At 41.4% G+C, this 13,380-nt stretch overlaps 1 protein-coding gene across 5 annotated transcripts in view; it reads left to right on the top strand.

The window, feature by feature from the left end:
• The window catches only part of nup93 (nucleoporin 93), a 50,237-nt gene that overhangs the window by 18,682 nt on the left and 18,175 nt on the right, over nt 1-13,380 (top strand). For all 5 annotated transcript variants that reach the window (XM_077515612.1, XM_077515613.1, XM_077515611.1 and 2 more), the window contains 6 exons: nt 3,452-3,514; nt 6,891-7,019; nt 11,023-11,097; nt 12,213-12,305; nt 12,378-12,517; nt 12,649-12,781. In XM_077515612.1, coding sequence (XP_077371738.1) covers nt 3,452-3,514; nt 6,891-7,019; nt 11,023-11,097; nt 12,213-12,305; nt 12,378-12,517; nt 12,649-12,781 — 633 coding nt within the window. The remainder of the gene's footprint in view (nt 1-3,451; nt 3,515-6,890; nt 7,020-11,022; nt 11,098-12,212; nt 12,306-12,377; nt 12,518-12,648; nt 12,782-13,380) is intronic.

Raw genomic sequence — 13,380 nt, 5'->3', positions numbered from 1 at the left:
ACTGCAGTTGTGCTTGAAAATGTACATACACTAGGGCTATGTAAACTTATGAGTGAACTGGCTGGTCAGAAAAAGGCTTAATGTCCATAAAATCCCAAATATGGCGGCAATTGTTTTGATATTATCAGAAGATGAAATTGACATGAGTAGAGATGTGCATGTGAATTTGGGTGACGATTCATAGCATTTTTTTGTCATTAAGTGACGTTTAACTTTTGTACATTTTGGCTCGTACGTTTATATACCCCAAGGGTATGTGAACTTTCAAGCACAACTTATATGAAGCAGAATACACTGCAAAGACATTTTATGATCAAACAGAATTTAATGGCTGCAACACTTTCCCAAAAAGCTGGGACAGGGTCATGTTAATCACTGTTACATCACCTTTACTTAACAGTATTCAATTAGCATTTAGGAACCCAAAACACTAATTGTTGAAGCTTTTTCGGTGGAATTATTTTTCGTTCTTGCTTGATGTACAGCTTCAGCTATTGAACACACGGGGGTTTCTGTTGTCCTATTTTACACTTGATAATGTAGCACACATTTTCAATGGGAGACAAGTTTGTATTGCAGGCCAGTCTAGTACCCTCACTCTTTTACTACAAAGCCACGCTGTTTAACACGTGCAGAATGTGATTTGGCATTGTCTTACTGAAATAAGCAGGGGTGTCTATGAGAAAGACGTTGCTTGAATGGTAGCATATGATTTCTCCAAAACGTACCGTATTTTCCGCACTATAAGGCGCACCTAAAAGCCTTCAATTTTTTCAAAAGCTGACCATGCGCCTTATAATCCAGTGCACCTTATATATGGATCAATATTGAGCCGCAACAGGTCTCGCTGTCAAGACGCTATCGGCGACCCTGCACGATCGGTGACGCACATGCGCAGAAGATCCCGCCATCTTGGATCGCTAGCTAATACTAATACTTTACCTCAGAGAAAATAATAAAACAGCTGTTTACTCATTTTGGGAGTGAATGGAGTTGTCAGAAAGCTGGTTTGTAATCTGTTAATAAAGTTTGACTGACCTGTTTTGTTGACATTACCTTTAGCGCAGCACCATTTAATGGATGCATAACATAACCCCAGCCTCTACTGTAGAGCCTTATATATGGAACAAGTTTTAAAATATGTCATTCATTGAAGGTGCATCTTAGAATGTGGTGCGCCTTATAGTGCGGAAAATACGGTATGCACCTTTCAGCGTTAATGGTTACCCATGCCATTGGCACAAACACAGCCCCATACCATCACAGATGCTGGCTTTTGAACTTTGCCTCCATAACAATTCGGGTGGTTCTTTTTTCTTTAGCCCAAAGGCCACGACACTCACAATTTCCCAAAACTATTTGAAATGTGGACTTGTCAGACCACAAAACACACATACACTTTGAATCAGGCCATCTTAGATGAGCTCAGACCCAGAGAAGCCTGTGCCGTTTATGGGTGTTGTTGATAAATGGCTTTTGCTTTGCATACTTGTATTCAAGTTTATAAATTGGCACTTATGGAAGCAGTGCTTAAACTGTAATTTACTGACATTGGTTTTCTGAAGTGTTCCTTAGCCCATGTGGTGATATCCTTTACATATTGCTGTCAGTTTTTGATGCATTGCCGCCTGACGGATCGAAGGTCACGGGCAGTTGATGTTGATTTTCTTCGGCCTTGCTGCTTACATGCACTGATTTCTCCAGACTCTCTGAATTTGTGATGGTATGGACCGTAGATGATGAAATAATCCCTAAATACCTTGCAATTGTACATTGAGGATCATTGTCCTAAAACTGTTTGAATATTTTGTCACGTAGTTGTTCACAAAGAGATGACCCTCGCCCAACTTCTCTTGTGAATGACTGAGCAATTCAGGGAAGGTCCTTTCATACCCAATCATGGCACCCTCCTCTTCCCAATTAGCCTCTTCAGCTGTGGGATGTTGCAAACAGGTGTTTAATGAGCATTGAAATTCCTCAACTTTGTCAGTCATTTTCGCCACCTGTCCCAGCTTTTTTTTGGAAAGTGTTGCAGCCATAAAATTCTAAGTTTATCATTAGTTGCTAAAAACAAAGTTTATCAGTTTGTAGTAACATTTTGTCTTTGTAATGTATAATTAAATATATGTTGAAAATGATTTGCATATCATTGTATTTTTTATTTTTTTTTAAACACAACGTCCCAATTTCAACTACATTGACACGTTTGTTCATTTAACTAGCACATTACTTATTTTATTTACATTATAATGCAACACTGGACTTTATGCAACTCATGCTACCATTTGTTTAACCTCTATTAGATAATCATTTTGTTCTAAATGATGAATTGTAAGATTTGGAGCAATGACTCATGGAAAAAATATACTTGTTTATGGATTCCAAACAGGGTCTTCGGTGACTTGATTCCTGACATAGACATCATTTATAGCTGTCTGATATATACATGAATCATGACTTTAAATACCAGTATGTTGTGATAGGAAAGGAGTTAGATCACTTTCAAATGAATCAGCTGGCTGATGGTCTCATTGTGTTGCGTATTGGTAAGCCGAGACAGCCAATATGGGGGGAAAAGTACATTTAAGTCAACCAATTGCCATTTTTAAATATACAGTCGACAAATTCTTTTTAATCAATTATGCACCTCCCCAAAGTTATTTTTTGTGTGCATCTAAAATGACTTTACACTTTTCATTTCCATATTATCATTGGTGTAGCTCCATATTATTTAAAAAAAAAAGCTCACCATATATGTACATTCAAGATGTTCTGCATCAGCATTTGTTTTTCATAAGACAGCCAGTGGTTCAAAGTTCTGTTCACGTTAAACAGGACAAAGCACATTAGCTACCTGCCATTTTGATGCTTTCCCAAAATGGCCGCTCCATATGCTCGTCTGTGGTTGCTGACTTTTTTTCCTTCAGCATTTTCCGAGTGTTGCCGGTTACTCATCTGCATGCAGCATTTGTTATGCAAGGGCCACTTGCAAACGTACGCTCTTCTGATTGCTAAGTTTGTCTTTAAAAGGTATCAAGTTGAATGAGAGTACAGGTATCCTAAGGAGAGCCGCAGGAGAAGGAGGGACGTATTGCAGCGGAAGCCATTTTGCAAAGATGTCAAAATGGAGTCTGTGCTGATTGCTGTCTCATTGCAAAATGGCGTGTGGAGAATTAGCACAGCTCAAAGTGCAAACACTTGCCGTTTCATCTGAATGAAATAGCAACTGTACTGTACGTTTCACTAATCCCAACACATGCTTGATAAGAAGCGACTTATCTCCCGCGTAGTAAATGTCTGTTAAATTTCTCTCTGTGGAAGTCTTCACGTTTTTTTTTATGTCATTTTGTCCTGCCAAGCTAAGATGTCATTCTCCCTGTTTCTCTTCCTCTCTGTCTCGCATCACTTGCCTGGCTGGCCCGCTTCTTCCTGCCATCCTGTCTCTATACAGGACTTCTTGAAGAACGAGAGGGACAACGCCATGCTGTCTGCCATCGAGGACTCTCGTCGCAGGGTCAGTGCTTGCCGTCAAGTGTTTCTAATTTCTGCTCTGATCAAGAAAAGAGCTTGAGAGTAGCACGGTGAAAGCACATTGCAAATTAGCAGGGCTAAATGATCTTTGATTATGAGATGTTATGATGACAAAATAGCATCTGAAATTAGAAATAACATCAGCTTTAACATGCTTAAATACTGTTTTAGCACACAGGGTTTTTCCTGTGTACAAAATTCAGAGGCAGCCACCTCCACCTAATTTGCTCCCCATCCCCAGCCTGAGCCACTGATATCGCTCAACATAGCACTTCCAGCTGCGTTGATTGAGCTCGGCAAGAACACATTTTAACTGCAATTGCAGTGTTGCGGCATTATGGAGGAGCTTTATCAACAGCAGCGCATCGGAAAGACCTGAAGCAACAACCGAAGAAGAAACGGCTTTCTTTTTTTCCTTTAAAAAAAAAAAAAAAAAAAGAAAGAAAAAAAAAACTTTAATGTAATAGGGATGTAACCGTAAGGGCAATATCATGATATCGTGATATTAACTGCCACTATATCGTTGTCATGATGTTCACAATATTTAGACTTACCCCGGGTTTTCACCGGATGCGGTTGCGGTGCGGTTGCGGTGCGGTTGCGGTGCGGTCCGGCGACGCAAGCAATTAGATTCCATTCATTCGAATGGTGCAGTTTACACCGCTTGCGGGTGCGTTGCGTGTCGACTGCGGAAGGCCTGCGGCGTGCCGCAAGCCTTCCGCAAGGATAGACCTATTTTCTATTTTTGCCGGACGCCGCAGCGGTAGGCCTCCGGCAAATGGCAAGCTAGCACAAAACACATCGAGCGGGACAGGAAGACCGAGGCAGTTTCAAAATAAATTTCCGGTTACCTTTCAGAATAAAACACTCGCCAGCTCCTATTTCGCAAGTTTTTCAGCAAAACGTGACGTGGGCGTCGCCGGGCCATGTGCTCATTCACGGTTTAGACACCAGCGAACATGGACGAGGAGAGGTTTATATTGGAGGTGGAAAACCGCAAAATAATATATGACACGGCACATCCTTTTTATAAGGACTGTAATGTATTGTGAGTTTGATGTTCGCGATTGCTTGTTGTGCCCGTCTCGCTTGCCGTACTGAGCGGCAGCCGGACGGGGAAGAAAGAAATAAAGAGTGGACCCGCACTGACCCGACTCTCGTTATTAATATACTTTACAAGGACAACCAAAAAAAGGATGCTGCATGGAATCTCATAGCAGAAGAAGAAGAAAAGGTTAAATCAAAAGAAGTCCACCTCTCTTTCTGCTTCTCTGTTGAGCACAGACATTCTGTATGTTTGTCGTTGTGAAATGCCATATGATCGCGCGCGCGCGGTCCCGCGAGACACGTTGGGAAGTGGGCGGCGACGGAGCTGCCGGACCGCAGCTGTGCGGAGCCGGTGTGGATTGACAAAAAAATTGACCCGTCCGGAGCACGCAGTCAAGACGCACCGCACCGCAACCGCATCCGGTGAAAACCCGGGGTTAGACTTAGACTTGACTATTGATCCCTTTGGGTTGGCTCCCTCTGGGAAATTTACATGTCCAAGCAGCAATGAGAACAGATAATAAAATAAAAAATAATTCAGTCAATCAATAAATAAGGTTATTACACCAGAGATTGAATTAATAATAACAATAATAATAATAATAAAATGAAAAATAAGAATTCAATCAATCAATAAATAAGGTTATTACACCAGAGATTGAATTAATAATAATAATAAGAAGAAGAAAATTAAAATAAAATTCAATCAATCAATAGATAAGGTTATTACACCGGAGATTGAATTAAATAAATTAAAGTACAGTAAAGTGCCATATATGTGAAGTGAAGTGCACGAGGGCGGCCCAAAATGGTATCTGTCACCACCGCAAGTACCGATACCTTAAAGTAAGACCGATACCTGGTATCTGTAGTCACCCATCATAGTCAGGGTGATACCACCTCTGCCTTAATTTGAGCCAGGAAAACCCCTTGTACCGTCTTGCCGTGGATTGACAAGAATGTTTATTTTATTTTAAAGGAAAATGAAGTGAAGAAAGTCTGATGAATTTGAACTACAGGAACGCTTAAAAACACACGCACTTTTACCCATGTCTGTTGGCTGTGATCTAAATGTCCTTCTGGTGTGAATCTTCAGGGAATGGTTTTGAAATGGCTTCCCTGATGAGCAGATCTAATAGGCCCAGCCTTTAATTAGTTGTCGTTCCCATTATCTCCCCGTTCCCTCTGAGAACAAGAGAGACTTATGTGAAGGGTTGAAATGCCAAATGCTCTAAAGACATAAAAGAAAGCTTGGATTACATCTCCCGACAGATGTCTATATCCTGAACCCCGCTGTTAAAGAAAATGTGTATCACAGGATTTATGGCAGAAGATAATGCTTACCCCCTTTCACCACTAGCCAATTTAAATGCTCAGTTTGTAAAAACATTTCAAAATCTGGTGATATTTAAAAAAGATAATATTGTAAAAAAGAGAAAAGAGCTCCTACAAAAAAAAAGCACAATATCGTGCTTTTGTACAGAACAGCAATGCATATAAACAACCTACAATCTCTAATAACAATATTGAGGCACTTACTTGCTAATTCAAGCACACATTTATCGCTTCACAAGCAAATTAGGTTCCCCTTCATCTGACTATTTGCATAATTTTAAACATAGAAGGCCAAAACATCCCTAATGAAAATTAAATTGCACTAATAAACTAGCCACTAGAGGGTGCTAGAACTGCACAAATGGAAATCAACATGACTTATTTTTTTTTTTAACAGATGTGTTCCTTTTAAATATTGTGAACATGACTTCGACGATATTGTGGCAGTTTTGATGTCGCGATATTGCACTTATCGTTACATCCCTAACCATAAGTAGCTGAAAAGTGATCTCAGGTGGAAGAATTACAAACATGATAGACCTTCACACTAAATTAGCACAAATTACATGTGTTACGCTGGCATGTTGCTGCTGCAATGTGCTCAATTGTGTAAAAGAAAAGCTGAGAGATCCGGGTAGTGACCAATTTAACTCTGTAAATGGGGGCTCTCCCTGAGCTGGAGATGGGAAGGATTTAATTATCTAATGTTCCCATTATCTCACGTTGAGTCTCTGTGGAGGGTTAAAATAGACGAGTCCTGATGGAGTTTCACAAGCTTGAGTCTAGTGCTAGCTATTAACATCCCTGGAGTGTATGTTTGATGGTCTTCAAGTGTAGTCCAGTTGAATTCTTGTACAGGAATATTAACGTTTCATGCAAGACTAAATACAGGTCTCGTTTCCATCCATTCTAGCACACATATGTGGGATTTGACGTATTTGACTGTACAACGGAAACTGACCGCTGCCTTTTATCAGACATTCCAGCTGGCTGAAGATTACCATCGTGAGTCCATGCTGGTCCAGTGGGAGCCGGTCAAGCAGAAAGTGTTGCAAACTTTCCTCGGAGGAGGAGAGGAAGCCCTGGACTTCAGTCAAGACGTGGAGGTACAAGACTCACACCATCCATTGTTCCTTTACATTTGCGAAGGAACAATGTAATAAAAATGTGTCCTTACTGCTCACATACTGTAAAGGCAACTGTTTGCAGAGCACAATGCTGTTAAAACATTGGATATTGAATTTCTTGTCTTTGGTATCTGTAGACCAGTCTATTTGAACTAGTGTCTATCATGAAGAGGATACTTTTCCCAAAATAGAATGCCACATCCACCTCCTGCTTATAAATAATGAAGACAAAAGGATGTGTGCCTATTTTTGGTGTGTTTCACACATTTGAACACGGATTTCTGATTTTCTCATCTGTTTAATATAGCAGCTTCATATTGTTCTCAATATGTCATATCTGTTAGCACGTTTCTTAGTTTCTATTGATTTCTATTCTATTGATATTCTATTCTTTTTCAACACTATCTAGGTTTGGCCTATTTCATACAAACTATACTAGTATTAAGTGTAAAACATTTTTTTTTTAAATTGTGTCTGTAATCAATCTTAACAGAAAAATATGCATTGCTGCGCATTTTCAATGTACTTGACCACAACAAAAACAAGCTGGTTCATATTCACATGTGTGCACCTGCAGCATAAGTACTTGTGTTGCTGAAGAATTTTCCATTCCTCCATCCATTATCTACTGCTTATCTGGAGTCGGGTCATGGAGGCAGCAGCTTGAGCAGAGAAAGCCCGACTTCCCTCTCCCCAGCCACTTCGTCTAGCTCCTCTGCAGGTATCAGTCCCAAGGCGTTCCCAGGCCAACCGAGAGCATAGTCTCTCCAGCATGTCCCGAGTCGTCCCCGGGGCTTCCTGCCGGTGGGACATGCCCGGAACACCTCTCCACCCAGCCACTTCGTCTAGCTCCTCTGCAGGTATCCCAAGGCGTTCCCAGGCCAACCGAGAGCATAGTCTCTCCAGCATGTCCCGAGTCGTCCCCGGGGCTTCCTGCCGATGGGACATGCCCAGAACACCTCTCCAGGGAGACGTCCAGGAGGCATCCCAACCTAATGCCCGAGCCACCTCTTCTGACTCCTCTCAATGTGTAGGAGCAGCGGTCCAACTGTGACTTCCTCTCGGATGACTGAGCTACTCACCTTATCTCTAAGGGTGTCCCCGGACACCCTGTGGAGGAAACCAATTTTGCCTGCTTCTTCCGTATCTGTGATCTAGTTCTTTTGGTCACGACCCACAGATTGTGGCCATAGGGGAGGGTCGGAACATAGATCGAGTAGTAAATCGAGAGCTTCGCCATTCCACGCAGCTTCTTCTTTACCACAAGATTCCGCATCACAGCGGTCACTGCACTGATTCGCCTGTCGATCTCCCGCTGCAGCCTACTCTCACTCGTGACCAAGACCCCAGGATTCTTGAACTTTTCCACTTGGGGCAGGATCTCATCCCTGACCGGAGAGGCCAGTCCACTCTTTTCCATGGTCTCAGACTTATAAGTGGTGATTTTCATCCCAACCACTTCACACTTGGTTGCAAATCGCTCTAGTGAGAGTTGGAGATCGTGACTTGAAGAATCCAACATTACCACATCATCTGCAAAATCAGAGATGTAATGCTGAGGGCACCAAACCGGAGCTCCTCAACGCTTCATCTGTGCCTAGAAATTCTGTCCATAAAGGTTATGAACAGAATCGGTGACAAAGGGGAGCCTTGGCAGAGTCCAACCCTGACTGGAAACGAATACGACTTACTGCCGGCACGGTGGACCGGAGTTTGACACTCAGACACCATCATAAAGGAACCAAAAAGCTCGTATTAGGGGGCTTGGTACACTGTACCATCAAAGCACCCCCCTCAGAACTCCCCGACGGACACGAACGAATGCCTTCTCCAAGTCCACAAAACACATGTAAACTGTCTGGGTGGGTGAACTCACCCCTCCTCTCCAGCACCCCAGAATAGATCTTCCCACCAGGGAGGCTGAGGTGTGTGATCGCTCTATAGTTGGAACACACATCCGTCCCCTTTTTTAAAAAGGGGACCACCACCCCAGTCTGCCAATCCAGAGGCACTGTCCCATGTCCACGCGATGGTGTGTCATCATAGACATGGTGTGTCGACATGGACAGCCCAACAACATTCATAGACTTGAGGGTGGATCTCAGGCCTTGCCACAGAGGAGCTTTCTAACTACCTGAGTGAGTTTCGACCCCAGAGATAGGAGAGAGTCCCCAGACTCTGCTACCTCAAGGGAAGGCGTCTCAGTGGAATTGAGGTCTTCGAAGTATTCCACCCACCGACTCACAATGTCCCAAATCGAGGTCGACAGCATCCCATCTCCACTAGGGGTGTGCCAAAAAATCGATTCAAAGAATCGAGATTCTCATTTATTAATCGAATCGAATCGATATTAATATCCAAAAATCGATTTTATTTTAATGCTCATGCTCTTTTTGTGGAAAAAGGCACTTAAAATACATAATAAATGTTTAAACAAAAAGACACTTTAAAAGGTTAGTTCGGATTTTTTGACATTAATCTCTATTTCATCCTCACCTCTCCAGTGTGTGTGATCAGCACTGACTTACCCTTGACAGCTTTCTGTGACACGAGTTCTGGTCCGGTGTTGGACGAGAGAAAAATAGTCCAGCAAGCTGGCTAGGGTCACGGAAATAAAAGCGTTTTTCTTCTAAAAACAATTTGTGTTCAAAAGAGTGATAGATTTCCATACAAAACTCCCTTCTGAGAAAAAAAGTCAGACGCCATTACCACTAGGCACTACTTTTCTGTTTGTTCGTATCACTGCGCGTCGCCCTGTAGACAGCTGATAGACACGCTGCAGACAGCTGATCCGCACGCCTTCTACCTTCTAAAAGACAAACAGCTTGTAAATTAGTGCGCGTTTATCAGCTGCATGCGGGGCGCCGAGCAGTGATACGAACAAACAGAAAAGTAGTGCCTGGCGGTAATGGCGTCTGACTTTTTTTCCCGAAAGAAGTTTTGTGATGTAAATGTATCACTCTTTTGAAGACAAATTGTTTTTAGAAGAAAAGCGCTTTATTTCCGTGACACCAGCCAGCTTGCTGGACTATTTTCCTCTCGTCCAACACCGGACCAGAACTCGTGTCACAGAACGCTGTCAGGTTACCCCCTTCAGCGTCAGTGCTGATCGCACACACTGGAGGTGAGGATGAAATAGAGATTCATGTCAAAAAATCCGAACGATCCCTTTAATGTCTCTATTTGTCATTTTGTCTTGTAAAGCAGACTGGAGTAGATCATGACAATGTTGTGCATATCTGTAAATTGAAGCAGAAATCATTTGTCAATAAAAAAATTTTGAATCGAGAATTGAAAATCCATTCTGAATCGAATCGTTTTAATCAAATCGAATTCGCAGTCATCTAGACCGCACCAGAGTGCCAGCTATGATCATACAATAAATCTTACCTCTCTACTAAAACTGCTTTCTTTCCGCCCACTTTGAGGTCTTCGCATGTCAACCACCGTTTAAGCTGTTTCAAAGTGTGTTTATCAATTGAACCATGTTGAAATTTCACACCTGGGACATCATCCTCTTCCAAAATGATGTGTATGCGTGTGTCGCTACTCTTTGTCCGACTGATCGGCCCTTATACAAATTAATGAGAAAACGTGACGTCATTTGAGATAAAAAATGTTGAAAATGTACAAACATATATTATGATTCAGTTACTGGTTTTTGATTATGATTCAGTTAGTGGTTTTGTCTGTCATGTGCAGTGTTAAGGAAAGGGTGAAGCAACACTAAATTGTACATAGGCTGGTCTCTAGTTGGCTGCGCAGACTATTAAGCATTAGCCTGCGCAATCGGCTGTTGTGTTCTGCGATGAAAGGCGCTGATAGACATGCTGAGTGATCACGTGCTTTTTTTCCACGGTAATCGACCAAATACGATTGGTGACCAATTAATCAGAGCACCACTTATGCACGTAGCATATTTTAAAAAGATTGCATACTCTTATGTCATGTACTCAGATGGTTGTTACTGTTTTGTTTGTAGCCCAGCTTTGTGAGTAAAATAACTGGAGTAGAAAGAAGTGCTTTGGACAACGTGGAGATGGCGTACGGACGTCAGGTGAGTCAACCCAATGGTAGTCATGGCTGGACCTGCATTTGTTAGAAAAAGCAATTTCATTCGTCTTTGGGTCACAGTCACAAAACCCATCTGCATTATTTACATTGTGTATTTTTAAAATGACCTAAATTATCTTTAATTATCACTTGTTTTAAACCGATATTCATTCTGACCACTTTTTATTTTTAAGTATTATTTTGATGCCAGTGTACATAATGCAAAGACATTAAAAGCCCTCACCCTGTGAGTTTTTATGATTTTGCTCTTATACACTACGACAATGGATTTGAACTACTACAAGGTATGATAAAAAAAATGTTTATGAAAATATGCCATTTAGCATTTAGGAATGTTAGCCATATTGTGCAGAGTAAACCCTTTTTCATATGTTCAATAATATTTGGATAAAGTGAAGGGACATAATTTAAAGTATAACCATAAACAGTGGATCTCCATATACATGTGGTTCTGCACTTGCATATTTCCCCAATCATAGATGAATGCTTTTTTTCCCCCTCCGTTTTTCATGGAAATTTAAACGATTGTTGGACTGTCAATATCAAATGGAATTATCCATTTAATCATCTACTGATTTCATATGAAATATATCGGTCTAAATTGAAACTTAATGTGAATTAAATATAAATGCACCCATGGCTAATCTTTAAATAGAAATGAGGTCACAGGAAGTCAAATCAAACATATTGACTCGTAGGGCAGCAGAGGAGGATTGTGGGTAAATTCTGTCTCTCCTATTGCCTCTCCTCCCGTTATCCACTCTGACCTTCCCTCATTCTATTTTGATCCACAACCTCACACTATGTGTCGACACATTGCATGCAGCATCATTTGTCTCGTTTTCGTCATTTTTTTTGACGACCTCGTCAGCATCGTAATTGTCTTCTTGTTATTTTTTGTTGTGAACCATTTCACTCGATGGTCATAATGTTTTACTTTTACTCTGGAAGCTGAAGATACAATGGTAGGTTTTTTTTTGTTTTAATTTATGGTATGATTTCATATGTAGCGATAAAATTTTATGACTGAGCATTTTCCTGTCTGCTGAGTGGGTAATCTGTTTTACTTGTTTATTTATAACTGTCACCTCCTTTTAGATCTACATTTTCAATGAGAAGATTGTGAATGGTCGTATTCAGCCGAATCTTGGAGATTTATGTGCATCTGTTGCAGAAAGCTTGGATGACAAGGTAATATCATGTAACTGCAAATATTGCTCAACTATTTGCAATCTAGGATGTCGGCGTTTCTCATCCCTCTAGAATGTGTCAGACCTGTGGCTGATGGTGAAACAGATGACTGATGTTTTGCTGGTTCCTGCCAGAGATACGCTGAAGAGTCGCACTTCAGTTGAGATGCAAATGGCGTTTGTGCAGCAGGCGCTTGGCTTTCTTGAGCAGAGGTGAACATCCAGATTCAAATCTTCCTCCAATCAAGGAAACGAAGCCTTAATGTTTATGTGGTGACGACGTAGTCACTAAAATCAGTGCTAATTGACGAACGAGCTGTGGCTTTTTGTCTTCTGTTGTACAGTTATAAAAATTACATGATGGTGACTGTGTTCGGAAACCTTCATCAGGCCCAACTGGGAGGGGTGCCAGGAATGTACCAACTTGTATGCAGTTTTCTTAACCTCAAGCTTCCTGGTCCCCTGCCTGGCATGCAGGTAACACATGCTTTGGTTGTGCGTAGTCTTAAGCCCAATTCACACTGGCTGCGGAAAGGACGCGGCGCGTTTTCCGTACGGCTTCCGGAAGGACTGCAATTCACACCGCGTGCGTTGCGTGTCCAGAATTCTGCACCTGCCAGACCACAAGACCACGTGGGGTTCACGCTGGAGAGTTGAGTTCGTCATTAACAACCGTGTATTTTGTCCTTATTAGTCCTTTTTTGTAAACAATAGCCACGATTGCCTGTTGTCACTTCGATATGCTTTTTGGACATTATTTCTGGGCCTCCTACCATGGCTATTCTATCATGGGTAAGTATTTTTAGTGTTTAAATCAGGGGTGTCCAAACATTTTAATTTGAGGGCCACATACAGAAAATCAGAAGGACGCAAGGGCCACATAATGTTATGAAGAGAAATTGTATTTAGTCCTAAAAATTGTACAAATAATTCATTTGTGCTTTTGCATATTTAGAAAAATCCTATAATATATAAACCAATTTATTTGTAATATGGCAGTAGGGTTATTATAGATTTGGAATTTTTCATTTTAGTTAGTTTTCATTAGTTTTCAGGGTGGTTCTGTTAGTTTTTAT

This window comes from Festucalex cinctus, chromosome 3, assembly GCF_051991245.1.
Source record: "Festucalex cinctus isolate MCC-2025b chromosome 3, RoL_Fcin_1.0, whole genome shotgun sequence".
Classification (NCBI taxonomy): Eukaryota; Metazoa; Chordata; class Actinopteri; order Syngnathiformes; family Syngnathidae; genus Festucalex; species Festucalex cinctus.
Note: the sequence above shows the minus strand (reverse complement) of the source record. Positions and strands in the feature narration are given on the sequence as shown.